The sequence below is a fragment of the Bubalus bubalis genome, chromosome 15 (genome assembly GCF_019923935.1).
Source record: "Bubalus bubalis isolate 160015118507 breed Murrah chromosome 15, NDDB_SH_1, whole genome shotgun sequence".
Lineage (NCBI taxonomy): Eukaryota > Metazoa > Chordata > Mammalia > Artiodactyla > Bovidae > Bubalus > Bubalus bubalis.
In genome coordinates this window covers 80,796,751-80,817,126 of record NC_059171.1, presented here as the reverse complement: position 1 = coordinate 80,817,126, position 20,376 = coordinate 80,796,751, and the positions used below count along the sequence as shown (strand labels likewise).

General features: G+C 60.3%; 1 protein-coding gene across 3 annotated transcripts in view; it reads left to right on the top strand.

The window, feature by feature from the left end:
* Positions 1-3,151: 3,151 nt before the first annotated feature.
* ZC3H3 (zinc finger CCCH-type containing 3) overlaps positions 3,152-20,376 on the top strand; it is a 62,999-nt gene continuing 45,774 nt past the window's right edge. For 2 of the 3 annotated variants that reach the window (XM_025264890.3, XM_025264889.3), the window contains exons 1-3: positions 3,152-3,317; positions 5,099-6,431; positions 7,467-7,663. In XM_025264890.3, coding sequence (XP_025120675.3) covers positions 3,230-3,317; positions 5,099-6,431; positions 7,467-7,663 — 1,618 coding nt within the window. In that variant the 5' untranslated portion in view covers positions 3,152-3,229. The remainder of the gene's footprint in view (positions 3,318-5,098; positions 6,432-7,466; positions 7,664-20,376) is intronic. The other variant, XM_006045148.4, reaches the window with a different exon arrangement.

The window sequence follows — 20,376 nt, the reverse complement described above, 5'->3', positions numbered from 1 at the left end:
TTATCCCTCCCCCAGCACCTGATATTTTTGTTTGGAAGGCCTTGCATGTGTTTCCTTATTTCCTTTGGGAGGACTCCGAAAAGTGAAATTCCTTAAAAGGTATTCAGTCTTGGCACATATTGCAAACTGCCCTTCGGAAAGGCTATGCGAACATCCTAAAAAAACTGAATGGTGAAGTCTCTTCCCTTTCACCCCCAAACACTGAGGGCAGAATGGTTTTTTTTTTTCAAGACTAATCTTTGCCAGCTTGATGGGCATCAAAGTGTTTTAAGTTTAGCCAGATAATGTGACAGCACTTACATCCTATTTACAGTCTCACAACCAGGAGACAAATCCACAAACCTCGCCTCCTCTTGGCAAGGGGCTGGGTTCTCCCCTCTGCTACTCTTGGACTGAAGTCCGGGAGCAGAGAGCTTGTTGGGCACAGAAGACAATAGGTTCAATGAATCCATCACTTTGTACTAATAAATCACCCCAGAACTTAGTGAGGTAAACATCCACTGGTTTGGTCAAAATTATGTGAAAGTTGCTGTCATGTCTGAGTCTTCGCCACCCATGGACTACATAGACTATGGAACTCTCCAGGCCAGAATACTGGAGTGGGTAGCCTTTCCCTTCTTCAGGGGATCTTCCCAACCCAGGGATAGAACCCAGGTCTCCTGCATTGCAGGCAGATTCCTTTTACCAGCTGAGCTACCAGGGAAGCCCAAAATTATGAGGTGCCCTAATCATGACATTTAGGCTTATCTCTGCTCCACGTGGCATCACCTGGGTTTATCAAGTTTGTGGCTAGCTAGCAACTGATGGCAGACAGCAGGCTGTCATGAGGGTCAGTGGTGTTAAGAGGGCATGTGCTGCTCATCCTCCCGCAGGCTGGTCCTGGCACATTCAGGAGGTGATGGCTGCAGGATTCTCAAGAGCCAAGACAGCATCAGCCCAAAGAAGTGCTTTTCAGATCCCTGGTGGGAAATCCCATTTCATTCTCTGGGAACTCCCATACCCTGCTCTGTTTTGCCAAGGCCTAAGGGTCTCACACAGTGTTCAGCGTGACCCGTGGCTCACCCTGTCCCACAGCCTGAGTGCAGGGGCCATTCTATTGCCTGGTATTCCCAGCCTGGAGCCGCCACCGCTAAGAAAACTCCAGGGTGCTCACTGCTGCGAGTTAAGCAGAGTAACACTAACACCTGGGGCGGGCTCAGGTGCTGGCCTAGGAGGCAGGCCGGGGGTTGCGTCCTCATCTGCAGGGGACACAGTGCGTGTGGCCCCTGCATCACTGTTGGCATGGTTTACCTCCACCTATGTTACAAACACACAACATGCTTTTATTATTTTTGCTGTAACTATCTTTTGGAGAAAATAAAAAAATTTTAAAAAGTTATTAATACTGTTTCCTGTTCTCTTTCTACATAAAGATCTGTTTCCATATTGTATCATTCCCCCTCACTTAGAAGAATTTCCTTTAACATTTCCTATTGTTCAGGTCTGCTGCAGACACACTGTGTCCGCTTTTTATTATTGTGGTAAAATATATGCTAACAGCAGCAGCAATTGACGCTTTTGAATTGTGGTGTTGAAGACTCTTCAGAGTTCCTTGCAGTGCAAGGATATCAAATCAGTCAACCCTAAAGGAAATCAACCTTGAATATTCACTGGAAGGACGGATGCTGAAGCCAATACTTTAGCCACCTGATGCGAAGAGCTGACTCATTGGAAAAGACCCTGATGCTGGGAAAGACTGAAGGCAGGAGGAGAAGGGGGCCGCAGAGGATGGGATGGTTGGATGGCATCACCAATTCAACAGACATGAACCTGAGCCAACTCTGGGAGATACTGAAGGATGGGAAGCCTGGCGTGATGCAGCCCATGGGGTCCTAGTGTTGGAGACAACTTGGCGATTGAACAACAAAATATATATGGTATATAAGTTGTCATATAATTATTTTAAATTTTATTTGGCTGCACCAGGTCTTGGTTGTGGCATGTGGGATCTTTAGTTGTGGCATACAGGATCTAGTGCCCTGACCGGAGACCGCAGCTGGGCACCCTGCATCGGAAGCTCGGAGTCTCAGGCACTGGCCCATCAGGGGAGTCCTCATATAATCATTTTGAAGTGTCCAATTCGGTGGATTAAGTAGATTCATAAGGTTGTGCAACCATCACCACTGTATGTTTCCAACACTTTCTCATCACTGCAAACATAAACTCTCTAGCCAAAAAGCATTAATTCCCTGTCTCTCCTCCCCTCAACCCTCCCTAACTTCTGATGCACTTTGTTTCTACAAATGTGCCTATTCAAGATGTCATGCAAGTGAGATCTTACCATATTTGTCCTTTTGTGGCTGGCTTATTTAATGTTTTTGAGAATCGTTTACGCTGTTATCACGGACCAGTCCTACATTCATTTTCAGGACTAAATCCTATTCCATCGTCCAGATACACACCGCTTACCAATTCACCCTCATGGGCACTTGGGCTATTTCTACATTTTGTTATGGCAAATAATGCTTCGCCCAACGTTGGCGCAAGAGTATGTTCGAGTCCCTGTTCTCACTACTTCAGGGTATATACCCCGAACTATTTGACTGCTGGCTCAAAGCGTCTATTTTTAACTTTCTGAGGAAACAGTAGTTTACCACGGCGGCCATATCATTTTACACCCCCTAGCTGTATAGAGGGACGTACACACCTGTTTTCATACTTGTTTCTACCGAAACGGCACAGTCTTTCACGCTTTCAGAGATTTAACGCGTCCCTGCAGTGCCTCTCCGATCCCGGACTTCCCTTCCCCTGTACCGGGCCGCCCAACAACAGAGCCGCACGGGCCCTCGCCGCGCCGGCTCACTCCCGCAGAACCCCCCTCTAGCTCGACGCGGAAGGACCCGCGCCGTGGATAGCGTGGAGTCCCCGGCTCTGCCCCTCGTCCCGGGCCCACAGGGAACGAACGCTCTCGGCGAAGAACCCGACCAAAACTCCTCAGGGCGCGGACTTTACGCCGCAGGGTCCCCTCCGCAGGCGCCGAGAGGGTACTTCCCGGCGCTCCATAGTGACGTGGCCTCCGCCCCCAGCATTGCGCGTGCGTGACCCCGCCCCTCCAGGCGCAGCCAGGGCTGGGGCGCACGACTCCCGAGGCCCCACTTCCGGCCGGCCGTTGCCCGGGGCCCAGCCGCAGTGCGCAGTCGCGGTGCCTCCCAGCGCTCCGCCCCGCCCGCAGTAAAACGGTCGCCCGGCGATGACGTCGCGGAGGCCTGGCCGGGCATCGCGGACTCCGGAGATGGAGGAAAAGGAGCAATTACGGCGGCAGATCCGCCTCCTGCAGGGTGGGTCGCTCCGGGCCCGGGTCGCGCGTCCCCTTCCTCCCCCTCGCTTCACAGCGGTCCCCTGCCCGCCTCCCCGAAGGGGGCCGCTCCCGCCCACGGGTCGGAGGCGGGGGTCCGGTCGGTGGGGAGGTGGGTGGGGTCGGGCCGGGTCCTGGGGACCCTGAAGGGGCGTTCCCAGCCGGCCCAGCTCAGCCCAGCTCGGGTTTCCGCGGCGGGTGCCGGCGTTACCGGTGCTGCGGCAGCTGGCGGCGGGGCGGGTCGCTTAGTAACCGGCGGGAAGCGACCCTCCCCGCCGCCGCGGGCGTGCGCGGCCTCGGCCCCCCCGGCGCGCTCCCTTGCTCGGGAGCCAGGGGTGTGTATTTCTTCCCCGGACGCCCGGTTCTGACGCCTTTGTCCCTCCTTACAGTCACATTCTCCTTGATATTCCTGGCCCAGAATCCCCGGTCTTCAGGTTTTTCCAAACTTTTCCATTTTTAGACCTCAGACGGCATGTTGTTGTTCAGTCGTTAAGTCGTGTCTGACTCTTTTGCGACCTCAGTGACCATAGCCCGGGGCTGACCCATCCCTCTTGCGGTGAAAAACCCGCCTGCGGTGCAGGAGGCACAGGAGACGCGGGTTCGATCCCTGAATAAGGAAGATCCCTTGGAGGAGGGCATGGCAACCCACTCCAGTATTCTTGCCTGGAGAGCCCCATGGACAGAGGAGCTTGGCGGGCTATGGTCAGTGAGGCGACTGAGCACATGTGGACTGCAGTCTGCCAGGGCTTTGAAGGAAATGGGCTGCCGTTTTCTTCTCCAGGGGGTCTTCTGGACCCAAGGATTGAACCTGCATCTCTTGTGTCTCCTGCATTGGCAGATGGATTCTTTACTACTGAGTCATGAGAGATGGCGTGCTGTATTTCTTTTTTTTTTTGGATCATTTTAAAGGTTATTCCCACAAAGAGAAGACTTAAGAACTTGGGAAGTGTGTATTATTGGGAAGAGTTCAGTTGGGCTGAGCCCGTCTACCAGCCATTTCCTGGCCCTCCATCATACCTGCCCTGAGGTGTCACCAGGTCTGGACGTGACTCTCTTTGGGCCTGGAGGTGGGACATATGGTGGGGGAGTGCTATAACTGGAGGGCTTGTTGGCTGAGTTGTGACAGCTTGGGTGGTTCCAGCTGAGGCCTGTGTCTGCCTGCACAGCCACGCTGTCCAGGGGCTCCACCTGGTGGTCCCCTGCACTGAAACTCCAAATGTTAGGCCTCTTCTCTTCTTGTGGGAGGATGATGTGACATTCTTGTCACGTGTGGAGTACCCGGGGCGTCAGTTATCTTACACTCGCTGTTGTGTGTGCCAGGCGGGGAGGTCCTGAAGGTGCAGCCCTGCCCCTTTGTGTCTGTGGGCTAGCCGGAGGCCTTCCGTGTGTCTCTTGAGGTGCTGCAGCATGGGCCCTGCTGGTCTCTTCGTGCTGGGTGACACTTCGCCTCAGAGGATTGGGGACCCAGCATAATATCCCTGCTGAACAGGGGATATTATGCCACAGGAGTGCATTTTAAGGATAAGCAGCCAGAAATAGGATTGAAGTAGGATTGATGGGAAGAGGCTCATGGGAAAGATTGGCCTAGGGGATTTAGGCTGACTGTCAGTGGTTCTCAGGCCCTGGGGCTGCCCCTCCTGTACTGGGACTTGGCAGGATCCAGTGGGGTCTACAGGGTGTCCGGTCAGCTGATGCTCCTCCAGGGGTTTCTCCCTGATTTTCCTCACCCTCCGATTGACAGAGTCTGTGCTCCTGCCTCCTCAGGTCTGATTGATGACTACAAAAGCCTCCACGGCGGTACCTCTGCCCCAGGTACCTCCGCCGCCCTGGGCACCTCCACCACTTCCCAGTGGCAGCCGCCCACTTACAACAGCAGCAGGACCTTCAGTGCTCGCTACCCTCGTCCGAGCCGGAGGGGCTTCTCCCTGAACCATGGGCCTGCGTGGCGCAAGAAATACTCCCTCGTGAATCGGCCCTTGGGCTCCTCGGACCCGCCCGGTGATGGTGCCGCGCAGCCGCCGCTCAGGGCTGGGAGCAGCCAGGGTCCTGAACCGCAGCAGTACATCCTGGAGAGGCAGGTGCAGCTCAGTCCAGACCAGAACATGGTCATCAAGATTAAACCACCATCCAAGCTGGGCTCGGCCAGCACTGCGGGGGTCCTGCGGACCTCGGAAGAATACGAGGACCCCGCCTGGAATGACCACAGGCCTCAGGAAGGTGAGGGTGAGTCCTCTGGTGCGCAGCGGCAGCCCTCGAGGCAAGGAAGAGCCAAGGGGGGCTGCAGTGCGGAGGACCCCCTTCTGGTCTGCCAGAAGGAGCCTGGCAAGCCCCGGGTGGTGAAGTCAGTGAGCAGCGTGAGTGAGAACCCCTTGGAGCCCCGGCGGACGGTCAGTGAGAGTGCAGTTGCGGTCAGGGCCCGCTTCCTGCCCTCCAGCCTGCCCCAGCGAGGCGGCATGGCCCTAGGCCGGAAGGCGGGCTCACACTCTGTGGCCAGCTGTGTTACACAGCTCCATGGGGACGGGAGCGCGAACACCGGCCTCTCAGGCCCATCCGCTGCCTCTGGCCATGTGGTAGGCCCAGCTAGACCTGCTGTTGGACCCAGGCAGACCAGGGAGCCCTCGATGCTGGTGTCCTGTCGAACCAACAAGTTTCGGAAAAACAACTACAAGTGGGTGGCTGCCTCGGCAAAGAGTCCTCGGGCCTCTCGGCGGGCCCTCAGTCCCAGGGCAGCGGCGGAGAACGTGTGCAAGGCCCCCTTTGCTGCAGCGGAACGAACAGAGAAGCCTCAGCTCAAAGCCGACCCAGACGCCAAGCCCAGGAGGTCTGCCGTGTCCTCCGTGCCTGGGGCCTCCCCCAGCAAGTACAAGTGGAAGGCCTCCAGCCCCTCGGCCTCCTCGGCCTCCTCCTTCCGTTGGCAGTCAGAGGTTGGCAGCAAGGACCGTGCCTCCCAGCTCTCCCCCGTCCCTTCTAGGTCCCCCCCGGCGGACAGACGAGCAGTGGAACCCAGCAGCTTGCAGCCTGTCTTCAGTGAGACTCCGCTCTCGGCTTACAAAGTGAAGAGCCGCACCAAGATCATCCGGAGGCGGGGCAGTGCCAGGTGCGGGCCCCTGCCCCTCCCTGGGTCTTGTCTGGGCAGGGGTGTGGGAGGCAGGGAGGAAGCATCGCCCCTGATGGGGCCTGAGGACGGAGCTTTGCCTGTGGTGCGTCAGCGTGTCCGGCAGGAATGAGGCCGCAGTTACTGCTGTCCTTTCAGTTAATGGGGAGGGGACGGGCGGAGGTGGCACCAGCAAGCCCTCCCTTTCCCTTGTTGGTGAGAGACCAGAGGCTGCAAGGGTGGCTTCCATTCTGGGCCTGCGGAATGGTGGATGGACAACTTTGTGCCCAGGCCAGGGGCAGGGTCTCTGCAGGAGAAAGGTAGCCAGGTGACAGTGACTTCCTCCCTCGCTGAAGGCATGTCAGCTTCCCTGCCCTCTACCCACTTGGGTCCAGAGGAGACTGGAAGATGGCACTGTGGCCCAGGGCTTCAGGGTCAGGGACTTAATTGTGGAAGCTGCCAGATGCCTCTGCCATCAGGCGTGGCAACACATGCCATCTGTCAGGGAGTCCCACTCAGGCCCTTCCCGCCGCTGACCTTGCCCTGGGGCCCTGCTGCCCGGACAGGCGCCGTCTGGGCCGCTGGGCTCCGTGCTCTCCTCCTTGCCTTTTCTCTCTAGCGGCCTCTGTGTCAGCGAGTTTGGGGAGGGGAGCCATGGGGCTGGTGGCGGGCCCTCCTTGGGACGACGCCTGCCTCCTCTGCTCTCCCCCAGTTCCACGTGGGGGCTCATCTCATCTGGCCGGGGAGGTGCAGGAGATGGTCGTGGAAATACGTGGTGGGGGTCAAGGGCTGTGCTCCTCCGCCCTCCACCTGCCCTGGCTCTGGGGTCCTCCAGGGCTGCGGCTGGGAGCTGGGTGGGGTAGGGTGGGGGGATGGATGGGCAGGGAGCCGCTGAGGTGGATCAGGTGGGAAAGCGAAGTGGGGGGGCCAGACCCCACTGGGGCTTGGCTGCCTGCCAGGGCTGATGTCTTGGTTCTGGGATCTGGGTGGGCGAGGTGGGGAGGGTACCTGCTAGAGCTACCTGCTCTGTCTCTGCAGCCTTCCTGCAGATAAGAAGAGCAGCCCCCCACCTGCTGCCATGGCTAAGAGTCAGTTCAGCCTGCGGCGGAAGCAGGCCCTCCGGGGGAAGAGCAGCCCCGTTACGAAGAAGACACCCAACAAGGGGCTGATGCCGGTCACCAAGCCCCGGCCGTGCTGCCTGCCTCCTGGCCGTGCCTACGTCCCCTCCAAGGAAGGTACGCTGGGAAGAGGGGTTCCCTGGGCCTGCGCTGGCTCTGTTCCCCGCTGGGACCCATGGTCCCCGTCCACCTTGTACCGTCAGGCCCTGGCCCAAGAGCTGTTCGGCCTGGTGGGCAGTGGGCAGCCCGGGCTGCGGTGCTGTGCGCTGCACTCAGGGCCATGGAGAGGCTGCCAGACGGGCACGTGCGGCCTCTTCAGGACATCCCTCCATGCCTACACGGCCACGTTGTCTTGGCAGAGGTGGGAAGGGGATGAGAGGGCGGCAGGCAGACAGCCCTGAAGGGGGTGGTGGCCTGGCTGGTGCTGTCCAGGGCCCCTCCCTCCTGTCCTCGCTGCCCTCCCTGCGGGCTGCTGCCTCCTCTCAAGGCCTGAGCGGGCCTGGGAGGGGTCACTCTGCCCCCTCAGTGAGTCCCTGGCGCCCCTGCTGTGGCGATGGCAGTGCTCCGGGGCCTGGTCCTGGGTGTCTCCTCGAAGCAGCCGTGGCTTCCGCACGGACACAGCAGGGATCTGGTCCCGGGCACTGCTGCCGGGGCTTGTGTTCCAGGGACTGTGCTGCCTTAGTGCTCAGGGCCCAGCTGGGGTCCGGGACGGCATGCAGCACCTGCACAGAGCCAGCCAGAGAGCGTGGGCCCTGGGGGCCCAGGCGGAGGCCCGCGCGGGGTGGACAGGGCTCCAGCCTCCCTCCCACCCAGTCTCCTTTGGCTGCATGTCCCTGGGCCCTGGCAAGCGTGGATTTCACCCTGGTGGCAGCAGAGGGAACCTGTCAGCGGCCCCTGGGGTTGGGGGTTGGGCCTTGGCTGCGGGACTGACTGGAGAGAACAAGTGGAGAAGCCTCGTGTTTTAAGAGGCTGGCAGGGGCTGGGGAGCCCACCGGGAGCCTGAGGCCAGCTGGGGGCTCTTGGGGCAGCCGGGAGAGGGGCCGGGGTGCTCTCTGGAGGCTGGGCATCTGCGGGGCCGCGCGGCCCCTATCCGGGTGCTCTCGGTCACAGTGCTGTCTCTGTCGGCAGAGAAGTTGCAGGCAGAGCTGTCCCCACAGGTGAGGTGCTGCAAGGTGGTGGTGCTCAGGGCCGGGAGTGGGAGGCGGGCTGCCCTGGAGCTGGGGGTCCCGGAACCCTGAGGCAGGGGTGTTCCCTCCTACCCTTCCAGGGCCTGCATGCGAGCTGCCCAGGTGCTGAGGCGTTTCCATAGTAACCGGCTACCAGCAGGGAGTGGGGTGTCCAGGAGGGGTCCCGCATGGAGATGGTGTTTCAGAGGGTCTTGAATGATGGATATGGTAGGAGGGGGTTGGGGAGGGGTGTCCCAGCAGGGGCGCTGTGCTCCTGCCAGCAGAGCCCTTGGGGGAGCTGGTGGGTGTCTGCCGGGTGCTGGGCTCCCGTGGAAGCCAGTGTGTGTGTGGAGCGGCTGCTGGGCAGGCGTTGAGGGTGGCATGGTCGCGGCAGACAGGGCCCTGGGCCTCTTGGCAGCCTTTCTGCTGCCCAGAGTGCTGGGTCCTGATGCAAGGACCGACGCTGGCCTCGACTGTGTCCCTGCCAGCCCTGTGCCGCCCCTGCCCCATGGAGCCTGGGCTGCGAGCCGACGGGCCCAAGGCAAACAGTTGCCATCCTGTGTCCCGGGCCCCTGTGGAAGGAGCACCATGCAGTCGAAGAGGTCATCCTGTGCCGTGGGCTGGGAGCGCTCTCCAGATGGCGGGGAGGTTAGCACTGTGGACTGTCCATGTAGAGTCCTGGGGGCCCGCTCTCCCTGCTCCAAGCTGGAGGGCTCTGGTGGCTTGGGGGTCGGGGTGAGGACTGCCCCAGGCCTGGGAACAGCCTGGCTGCGGCCGTGCTATAGCCGCCATGGGCCAAGGGGCTGCCGGGGAGCTAGAGAGCGGGACAGGGGCCCGTGGGCAGTGTCCCAGGGCTGTGGGCTGGAGACGCTCTAGGATGCTCACCCTGTTGCAGGGTGAACAGGGTGAGGGGTTGACAGGGCCACGGATCTGGTGCCAGGCCACAAGGGGGAGGTGGCCTGTGTCTTCCCTGGAGTTGCACTTGCACTTGGGAACTGCGTGGTCCCGTTTTAGGCCTCAGGCAGAGTGGGGTGCAGGCTGGGGACAGTGGAGGCTGTTCCTGCTGGCAGGGTGCTCTGCTGCTCCGAGGGAGGGGGGAGCAAGGCCGTGGGCACCACGGGGTGTGGGGTGCGGACCCCTGCGCCTTGCACTGTCCCCACTCAGAGGCGGACAGATCAGCTTGTAGACAAGCGGTGACCGCGCTCTGCAGGGGACATGGAGGGGGAGCTGGGAAGAGGCTCCTCTTGGGGGCCTTGGAGAAGGCTTCTGGCTCGGCCACTCTTCCTCCCCCCACGTGTCCTCCACCCCTCAGCCTTCCATGTACCGCACCTCTGTGCTGGGCTGTGCGCTGGCTCCCGTGGTCCGCACGTGCCAAGGCCGGGGCGTGTCGGTGGATGGTGGATGCAGAAAGCTCCTTGGGTGCTTGTAAATAGGTCGAAAAACTGCCTTCAGGTGGCAGAAGTGCTCTGCAGAAACGGAAATTGGAGGTGGTGTCTCAAGAGCTACAGGGGGTGGGGGGCAGCTTTAGCCAGGCAGGCAGTCTGGGGCGTCTCTGAGGAGCTCCCTCTGAGCCCTGAACCTACCTGTGTGAGGAGAGGCGAGAGGGAGGGGACACACCCGTGCAGGCGAGGTTGCGAGGGGCTGAGCTCCGCAAGTCCGGGAGTGGAGACCTGTCCTGCGCACAGCGTCCAGGAGGGCGGGAGAGGCTCAGGCCAGAGGCAGGTGGGCCTGGAGGGTGGGAAGGGGCGCCGTGCCACAGTAAGGAAAGGGGGTCCTGTTGGGAAGCCGCTGAGGGACGGTCGAGGCTCAGGGGTCCTATGGGAGCATGCTCGGGGACGGGGACACAAGGCGGCCGTGTCCAGGCCCGAGGAGTGACCGGGGCCGGAGGGGCAGGAGCTAGGGTGGGCCTGTGGGTGAGGATTGACCTCCAGGCCTAGGGCAGGGGTCCTTACCCCGAGACTTGATGGCAGGGAGCTCATGGGAGAGGCTTGTGTAGAGACTGGGCAGGGTGAAGGTAGGGGTGGGGGCAGGGGTGGGGGCAGGGCTGGGGGCAGGGGTGGGGGCAGGGCTGAGGCCTGGGGTGGGGGCAGGGCTGAGGGGCAGCATTTCTCCGGCTCCCTGCCCCTCCCGGCTCCCTCCCTTGCAGCTCGGTGTGGGACTTGGGCTTTTATCTAACGTTGTGGGTGCTTGGGGTGCGCAGGTGAGCCCCTCCCGGCCCCCTTGGCGGGCCTGAGCAGCTGTGTGTGTCCATGTGTACATATCGCCGCAGGGGCGGCCCCTTCATCTGCTTGTTTGCGGCTTCCCTGCTCTGTTTCCCCACACAGACCTTAGTGCCGTGTACAGCCCTCCTCTCTAAGCCTGTGCCTGGCCGGCTGCCGGCTGAAGAGGGGGAGGGAGAGCCATGGGGTCCCCTCCAGGCCTGCTGTGCAGCCCGGCGGCCAGAAGAGGGCACTCTCGCCCTTCTCATTCCTCGTCCACCTTTTTCTGGTAATTGATTGCCTAATTTTCTCTTTATGTGAAAGAAAGCAGATATCAAGTAATTTGCAGCAATAACCTGCTAATGCTGGGCCAGTATTGAAACTCCCCTGTTCATTTCAAGTGGCAGATAAAACACTAATACATAATTATCCTTGCAAATTGGATTGTTTTAAATAACCAAAAGGCTGCGGCCAGAAGAAAGCGATCCCATCTCCCTTGAGTTACTATTGCAGTGTAATTGCCGCGTTCAATCAATTTCCCTGGCATTAGAAATTCCATCACAATCAACATTAAGCTTTATTCATTGTGATGGCTAAGAGCCGGGCCATTTCTCCTCTTTTTCTTAACTGGCAAAATTAATCAGGGGAAAGATTTTAAACATTTACCCGTGCGAAAGAGGTCAGCTCTGCCACTATATTGCTCAGCAGATAAGAGGGCTAATAAAAAGAAAATTGAATTACTAATGATCACCAGGAACAGAGTATATAAAACCTGGCAATCGCCGGCTCAGGAAAAGGGAGAATCAATTTTCTTGGGACAAGGTGCGCTCATTTTTTATTTTGGCGCATATTATCAGCAATTTAATTTGAGAGCGCATAAACAGGAGGAAACAGTTAGGGAATAATGAGCCCGGAGGTGTAAAGTGCCGCAGGATGTATGCTGTACACAATTTATTTGGCACAACAGATAATCGCTTTAATTGAATTCAAAACTGCATTGTTCAGCAGGCGCGTGGACACTGCGCCTGGGGACTGAGCTGGAGGTTCAACCTGACTCCGCCTCTTACTTTCTTTCCCTTCCCTGCCTCTTCCCTGCTTTCCTGGCTCCTGGCCAAGCCCTCCGACCCTCCCCCTGACCCTCCCCCTAGTCCCTGGGCCTAGAGTCCAACTCTGGCTGGGGGAGGGGCAGGTGGTCCCTGGGGGGTCACCACGTGACACCCCCCCATGCTCCCTGGGGAGTACCTGCGCCTTGGTTGCCAGAGACCTCAGTTGATTTGCCTCAGGGCAGACAGACCCCAGAGAAGGCTGCAGAGAAGAGAACCTTTAGTAGAGAGCTTCTAGGGAGTGTGTTGAGGCCGGGCGCTCTCCAGCACCTGGGGCTTCAGGGCCTGCTCTGGGGTTCCCCTCCCCACCACACTGGGCCCAGCACTGTGACTCGGGTGCCCTGAGGTGACAGGCTCCACATGTACCGCGGACCCTGACTCCCCGTGTGCAGAGAGGGTGCAGTGGGCCCCACAGGAGCCTGCACTGCGCTTGCCACTTGGCTCCAGGCTGGCTTCCTGCCCCTGTCCTGCAAGGGGGCTTCCTGGGAGCAGCAAGTGTTTGCTTCTTGGGCCAAGGAAAAGCCGCAGGCGACTGCATGGGCAGTGGCGTCCTCATCTCCTGGGGCTTGCTGTGGCGGGGCCTCCTCCGCCTCACCTGCCCAGGACGGGGCACACGGCCATAGCCCCCACCGCTCGCCCGCCTGTCCGGAGCCCTGCCGCCGGAGCCCCGGATGTGGCGGGGCTGTGCACGCAGGCCATGTTTGACAGGAAGGGCCCGGGTTTCCTGAGGGGAGCCAGGTGTGGGTCTGAGGGCCGCGGGGCCTTCCCTCAGGCCTGTGACCTCACGCAGTGCCTGCCTCTGGCCGAGAGCTTGCCAGGCTCGTGGCGGGTGCTCCCCACACATCCCTCAGTCTGCTGTGCCAGCCACACGGTCTGGAAGGTCTACCGTCACCTGTTTGTGGGTGCAGTGGGGCGGGCACGCATCCTCGGTCACCAGCAGAGAAGGCAGGGTGGGGGGGCCTTGCCCAGTCTTCACCTTGCAGCCCCGATCCCTGTGTCCGAGTTTGTCCAGGAAGCTGTCAGGGAGTCTCTCCCGTGTAAGCCCCCCATGGGCCCCTGCCCCGGCTGCCCTTCCCTGCTGGTGCCTGGGCTCCTCACCAAGGCCCCGGTGACTGTTCTGCCCTCCCCCAGCCCAGAACAGGGGCCTGTGCAGACCAGGGGTCCCTGAGGCGCACAGCCCCCTGGTGGACCCTCTGCGGGCAGACTGAGGGGACATCCTGGGGCTGCCTCCCCTGCTGCTCCGTCATTTGGGCTTGAAGGGCCCACCTTGGGGCTGTTCCCAGGTCCCTGGGGTGCCCTCCTGTGCCAGGGGAGGTCAGAGCAGGCCCTCAGCTGCCTGGGTGCCAAAACCAGCCCTTGGGGCTCAGTTTGTTGAGGGCCCTCTGCAGGGCTCTCCTCGAGCAGCACCAGCTCTGGGACTTGGGGTGGACACCTACAGGGAGCCCTCCGCCTGCCCGCTGTGTGCTCAAAGCCATCCTCACTTAACCTCCTCCGTGGCCCCAAAGTTCTAGGTGCGCAGCAGCCCTGCTCTGACCACTCTGCGTGCGCTGCTCCCTCCACACCCTCCCTGCCCCCTCCCGTCTCACCAGGCCCGCGCCCCACCCCCACCCACTGCCTCTGACCAGGTGTGCCCAGCGGGCAGGGGCAGGCAGTGAGCCAGGTAGTGGCCCCGCAGCATGGCTCTTGGAGGCAGCCTGGAACCCGCTGCTTGGCGCCGGGCAGCCCCGTGCCTGGCCTCGCTGGCCTCCGGGCCGCGGTCAGTGGTCAGAGGGGCAGAGCGAAGCCTGCCCTGGGCCTTCACGCTCGTCAGTAGCGTTTTCATCACTAGTGCCCTCTGGCGGTGCTTTGGGAGGGCTAGGAGGCAGGCTTGCCGTGACACAGAGGGCACACGGGCCTGGGGGCCTCCTGAGGTGTCCCCGTGCTGGCCTGCGCTCCGGTCCTGGGGCCTCCTCGAGGCGTGGAAAGGCCCGGCCCTGAGCCTCCAGGCTGGGGCTTACCGGGCCTTGCTCTGTCCCCGCGTCCTGGGCATTTCTGTGCCGGTTGAGGGGATGGGGCCGTCAGGTGCTGAGGGCAGGTTTGGTGGACGCTAGACTGGCTGGCTGCTGGATTTTCCCACCTTAGAGTAATCTGCGATCCAGCCTCTCCCACTGGGGTGCAGACGGGTTGTCAGTTTTACTGCCGCAGACACTGCAAAGGGCGCGAGAGCAGTTCCATCCAGAGCTCTGCTTCCCTAAGGGAAAAGGAAAACGCTGAAGCAGGCCCTGTGGAAGGCAGTCGCAGCAATCCTGAGCCTTGCATAAATTATCACGCGTGTTGGAGGCTTCCGGTTTACATCTGCCATGGCGGTGCTAATTAATTATTCAGGCAGAGCTGGCGTGGGAGCGTGTGCACGTGCACGCAGTGCTGTGGTGCTCGGCAGGCGTGGGCCTCCCGGGGTGCTGTGAGCTCCAGGAGCTGGGGCACAGCCATGACTCCAGCTGAAGGCCTGGGACCCGCTCCTGCCTGGGAAGGAGGGGCGGTGTTCCCTTGCGGCTGCGGCCCTGGCGGCTTGTGGGCAGAGTCCCCAGGCGTCTTGACGAATGTGGATGGTGTGCTGGGGCGGCCCCGCCTGGCCGTGGCTCGGGGACCCAGTCAGGGATTGGTGCTGGGAGCTGCCTGGGAGGCAGGGCCGCGTCAGCCTGAGCCCTCTGGGCAGATTTCTTTCCTGCCAGGGCCAGCCGTGAAGGGGAGGGAGACCCCCCCAGGCCGTGGTGGGGGTGTCCCCAGGGTGGACCTTGTGGAGCCGGCCTCGGGAAAGGGATAGTCACTGAGCTTGGAGTAGTCCTGCCCTGAGTCCAGCTTTAGTGGGAGGAGCAGGAGAGACCACCATGGCTCCCAGTCCAGGAGCCTGCCCCGGACTCCTCCACACAACACTCCCAGACCCCCCTGCACACCCTGGCCGGGCCCTGTGCAGCACGGGCAGTGATGCAATGGACCCTCCCTCTGAGACTCAGAGCCAGGCTCTGGGCTGGAGCTGCTCTCCTGCCCCTCTCGATGTGGAGCTGGGGGCAGTGGGCTGGGGAGCTGAGCTTGGGCCCAGATGGTGTCTCAGATAGACCTTGGCAGACGCCTCTCCTGGGGAGCGCTCTGTTCCTGACTCTCGTGACCCCGTGTGTTTTCACGGGGAAGGGTGCCAGGAGGGGTGGGGCCTGGTTGAATCTGGCCCAGGCTGCTGCCTCCACGCTGTGCTGCGAAGGCAGGGAGCAGGTGCCGGGCCACAAGGCCACGCTGCCTCTCTTGCTGCCTTGACGGAAGGCCTGGCTGGAGGTGCCCCTGGCCGGCTCTGACAGTGCCAGCAGTGGGGGCAGAAGCCTGGGCGGGGGCTGCTGTCAGAGCCACCTGGACGGGCCGGTGCGCTGAGCTTGGACGCAGCACACCAGGTTCAGATGGCTGGACATTTGCCTTCAGCCTGTCTTTTCTGAAATATGCAGATGTAAGGTTATAAACTTCCTCCTGAGCATAGCCTTAGGGTCTGCAAGTTAACTATTTTTGTGTTCCTCTAAAACTTTTTCTAATTTTTGTTGTAATTTTTCTATGATCCAGGGTTATTCAGAAGGGATTGCTTCATTTCTAAATCTCTGAGGCTTTTGAGGTTCTTTATAAAATGACCACTCCCCACCTTCACTGAGGGGGTTTAGGGTCCACTTTGGTAAAGCTCTTGTGTGTGCTTAGAAAGAATGATTCCACTTGGTGAGTTCGGGGCTGTAAGGAGAGTTGTATTCATGGTGTTGTTCAAACCTGTGGTAAACTTCCCGACTTTGAGGGGCAGGGAAGACTCGTGTTTTTCCAGTGTCCGAGAGAGTGTGGAGTTTGCACTGTGCCTGTGAGTGTGCTCATGTCCCCGGTTGTCGCTTTTGCGTTAGTATTTATTTTAAGGTTATTTTACTGTGTGCAAAGCACTTAGAATTGTTACATCTCCTTGCTGGAATGAATCTTTACTGTTAGGAAATATTTTTTTTTTTCTTTAATCTCCAGCTTTTTGCTTTAAAGTCTACTTTCTCTAAAGTAGGTATATGTAGGCCGGTTTTCTTTTAGTTAATGTTGCAAAACGTGTACGTATGCACTAGTGTACATACATACACGGAGCAGGAAATGGCAACCCACTCCAGAACTCTTGCCTGGAAAACTCCATGAATGGAGGAGCCTGGTAGACTACAGTCCGTGGGGTCTCAAAGAGTTGGACACGACTGAGCGACTTCACTTTCTTTCTTTCTATAGTTCCTTTTGGAGAGGGAAATGGCAACCCACTCCAGTGTTCTTCCCTGGAGAATCCCATGGATGGAGGGGCCTGGTGGGCTACAGTCTATGGGGTTGCAGAGTCAGACACGACTAAGCAACTAACACACACACATACATACATACTCTGCAAATGTTGGTGCGTGACGTATGCAAACATGTTTACTTTTGTAAGTAAACAACACAAAGCATTGTAAACAATCCAAAAAAAGCTGTTTTGTATTATGGTTAGATTTTTTTGTGTGTGTCCAGCAAATAGTTCCTTTTAAAAAAGTGCAACCTGAAATTGTCTTGTAAGAAGAAATTTCGTCTGTTCACAATAAACCGCAGTTTGGGTGTATTTGGGTTTAAATCCAGTCTCTTACTTTGTGCTTTTTCTTTGTTGTACCTATTCTGTATTTCCTTTCCTTTTTTTTCTTCTTTTGGATGTATATGTTTAAATTCCATTTTTTTCTCCATTAGCTTATTATATCTCCTTTTATTTTTCTTTCAGTTACATTGTACGTTTTTGAGTCTGTTACCGGGTCTTGGAAATTGCCGTCTGACCCTTCCCTGGACAGCATAAGAAGCTTAGAGCACTTTCCCCCTTTTTTCTTCTCTTCCATCAGACATGCTGGAACTACCGTGATTTTAATTCTCCATGTGTTTTAGACCCTAGAAAACGTTGTATATGGTCAGCCTTGACCCGGACTCAGCTACGTATTTATCCTCCCATTTCTTTTCACTCCTTCCTTGCCTTCCGCGGAGAAGCACCTCTTAAGAGTCCCTGTGATGCTGCAGCTGTGCTGGGGGCCGTCGCTCTCCGTGGACGGTTATCTGGAGTCTTCCTCTCTGGAGAGCGACTTTGCGTGGGAGCCTGTGGGCTCCGGGGGAGACCTGGCCACTGCCGGCCGGCCCTGCTCTCCTGCGGGGTCTGCTGTCGCCCTCTGGCTGCGGAGCTTTCTCCACCTCTGGTTTTCAGCAGGTTATGACGGTGTGCTTTCCCTGCGTTTTATTTATCATGCTTAGATGAATCGCCACTTGATGGTTTGCATCAGTTTTGGTCTGGCTGAGAGCTGAGCGCCTCAGCACACACTCCTCTGGGCCGTCCAAGTGTGGCGAGGCCTCTGCTGGCCCTTACCGGGGGAGGGTGGGGGTCTCCGCTCCACAGGGCCTGGGGGCTGGGCCAGTGGGGCTCAGGCTTCTGGGCAGCTCGCTCCTGCAGCTCATGTGGGGAGGAGCAGGACCTGGTGCCACGCGGCCCTCAGCTCTGTGTGCCCGAGGCCCTGTCTCTTCCCGTGGGGTGGCGGAAAGGGCCCTGGGCAGGAGGCACTGGCACCCCAGAGCTGGCGGGCGGCGGGCGCTGGTGTGCTTGCTTGGAGCCCCCGGGACTGTGCTGCTGCCACCCACCCCAGCCCTGTGCCCTCATGGGGCCGTATTAGCACGAATGGAGCCCGCTCAGGACAGGCCCCAGGCGCAGGCCTCCCCCGGGTCTGAGCTGAGACCCTCTGCTTCCCATGCTCTGGCGTCCCACGGGTTACTCTCCCGCTGGAGGGACACGGGCTGAGGCCTCAGCTGTCCTGGGAAGGCAGGGCCCGGTATTCCTCTGCAGGGGGACCGTGCCTTTTCTGCTTTTGGAGCATCTGCGCAGACCACGTGACCCTGGGTGGGCGCCAGTGTCCTCGGGGCCCTCCGGTGCCACTTGAGCATCACCTGTGTGGCCCAGGGCCCTCAGTGTTCCCGGGAATCCTTCCGGTTCGTAGGTTTGGTCCTAATGCATAGAATTGATGGGATTTGCAAAGAAAGTCTATAATTGGGCACAACGACTGCAAATCCATCAGCTTCTGACCATGAGATGTGCAGGTGCTTGTTGCTCTGCCTCCGTGTCTTCTCCCAGGCCTGGCCCCCTGGCATCTCGCGCCCGGCAGTCCTCAGGAGTCTGCAGTCCCGCCACTGGCAGTCCGGGCGGCGTCAGGACAGGGTCCAGCTCTGGGCGGTGGCAGGGCCCTCCTGTGGGGTTGCATGCGTGGGAGTGAGCCGCTGTCCTCCCACCTCCTGTGCCCCCTGGCAGCTGACCCTCGGGTACTGTGCTCGGACAGGCCCCGGGGGTTTTGGGCCAGAGTCTCTGGGGGCCTGTCCGCACCTGCTGCAGCTGTACGGGGCCCCCCAGGTGCGCTGAGGGAGCCAGCGTGCTCCCGGGCGTCCACAGGGTGGGGCTGGGCCAGGCTCTGGTTCGTGGTGTGCTCACTCCCTCCCGATGCGTAGGTTTTGGGTGGCGGGGGCCTGGGGGCGTGGTGCTCCTCCTGGTGCTCCTGCCCGCCCGGCTGAGGAGAGTCTGAGAGTCTGGGGGGCCCAGGGCCTGGGCCATCAGCCTGGCCCCAACCGCTCTGCCCTGGAGAGGCGCACGTCCAGCAGGGCCTCTGGAGGTCCAGGCAGAGCCTCTGGGTGCCGTGGGCCTGGGGCAGGGCCCAGCCCCCCGCACTTGCGGGTTGCTTGCTGTCCTCCTCCGGAGCGCGGCACTTTCTGAGCCAGTTCGGAACTGTTTTCTCCTCACGGTGTGCCCCAGGCTGTGCAGACCCCCGGGCTCGGCCGCTGTCCTCCTGACTGCCTTTGTGCATCGGCGGCGGCCTGTGCGGAGCATGCTCTCCATGGCGCTGGGTGTGACAGTGGCCACTGCTCCAAGTGCTGGGCGAGGGTGGGCCCTGGTGGCTGGCAGCAAATGGCCTCGCCACCCAGCAGGGGGCGTCCTGCGAGGCAGTGCGTGCTCGGGGCAGTGCGGCTGAGCCCGTCTGTCCGGCCGTCCTGCGGTGCAGGATCGGGTGCCTTCAGAGCCACTTGCTCTCCACACACCGGCAGCAGCTCAGCCGCCTGGTCCTGATCGTTGCTGGGGGCGGAGGTCTGTGGGGTGGGCAGTAGGGCCTGCAGTGTCGGGGGAGAGACGGCGTACCTCACTGTGTGCAGGAGACGGAAGGCAGACCCTGGCCCTGCAAGCAGACCCAAACTCCCAGCCCCGGCGCTGCCTCTGGGGAGGACGGCGGGAGGGTGGGGAGGAGCAGGCCGGGCCCACGGCTCCCAGCATGTCTGGGGTGAGCCTTGCTGAAGCCACACTGTGCAGCGAGTCACCAGCATCACGTGTTCCTGTCTCTGCTCATCTGCACCAATGTGGAGTCTGGAATGTTCGAATGGGGGCAGGCTCGCCCTCAGGACCTGCCCTCCTGAACTCGGGCACCCTGAGTGCCCCTGCAGAGTGTGGTGCTGGCGGGCGCTGTGACCTGGGCGTCAGCAGTGAGGGGCAGCCTTCCCTCCCTCCCGGCACCTTTGCCTCCTCTCTTCATCTGCCGAGTTTCTCTGGGCTCCAGACAGCAGGGCTGAGCCTCACGTCAGGTGGCGCCCTATTCTGGAGAGCCCACCAGCCTCAGGCAGACTGGCCTGCGGCGCCCACCACTCTGAGATTGGGAGGCCTCTGCTCTGGGCCTCTGCCTGCCCGGCCCCCTCCCACCCCTCCTCCCCCCTTGCCAGCCACAGAGGCCCAAGGCCCTGTCTTCAGAGGTGTGTGGAGCTACAGCCGCCCCCAGCCTTACCCTGGCCCCAGCAGCCTGCTTTCTGCGGGTGGGAGCTGTCCCTGAGCAGGGCTGCTGGACCGGAGGACCCTGTAGGGGCCCAGGCCCAGGCTCCTCCCTGAGGGCTGAGAGCTGAGTGTGGGGGGCCCCTGGTCCCCTTCTTGGCCAGCCTGTGCTGCCCTCCCGCCGCCTCCACGGTTGGCAGGGCAGCACATGGCGGCGGGCCTCCTCTGGCCCGTGAGCCCCAGCGGCTCTGCTGCCTTCCCGCCTCCGCCATGGCGCCCCGTCTCTGGCCCGTCTCTGACCGGGCAGGCTGGCTCCAGGGCTGAGTGAGGCCAGATCTGCTCTGCACCCAGGTGCCCTCAGGCCTGCTCGCTGCCCCTGGGCTGCAGCTCTGCCCCTCTGGCCACTGCATAGGACAGGTGAGTGGCCAGGAGAATCCGGGTAGCCTGGCACTTGTGAGGGCACATGTGGTTTTCTCTCCGTGGTCACTGCTTTTTATAGCGAGGTTATTTCCAGGCTCTCTCAGAAGTGTCTGTCTCTGGCCCC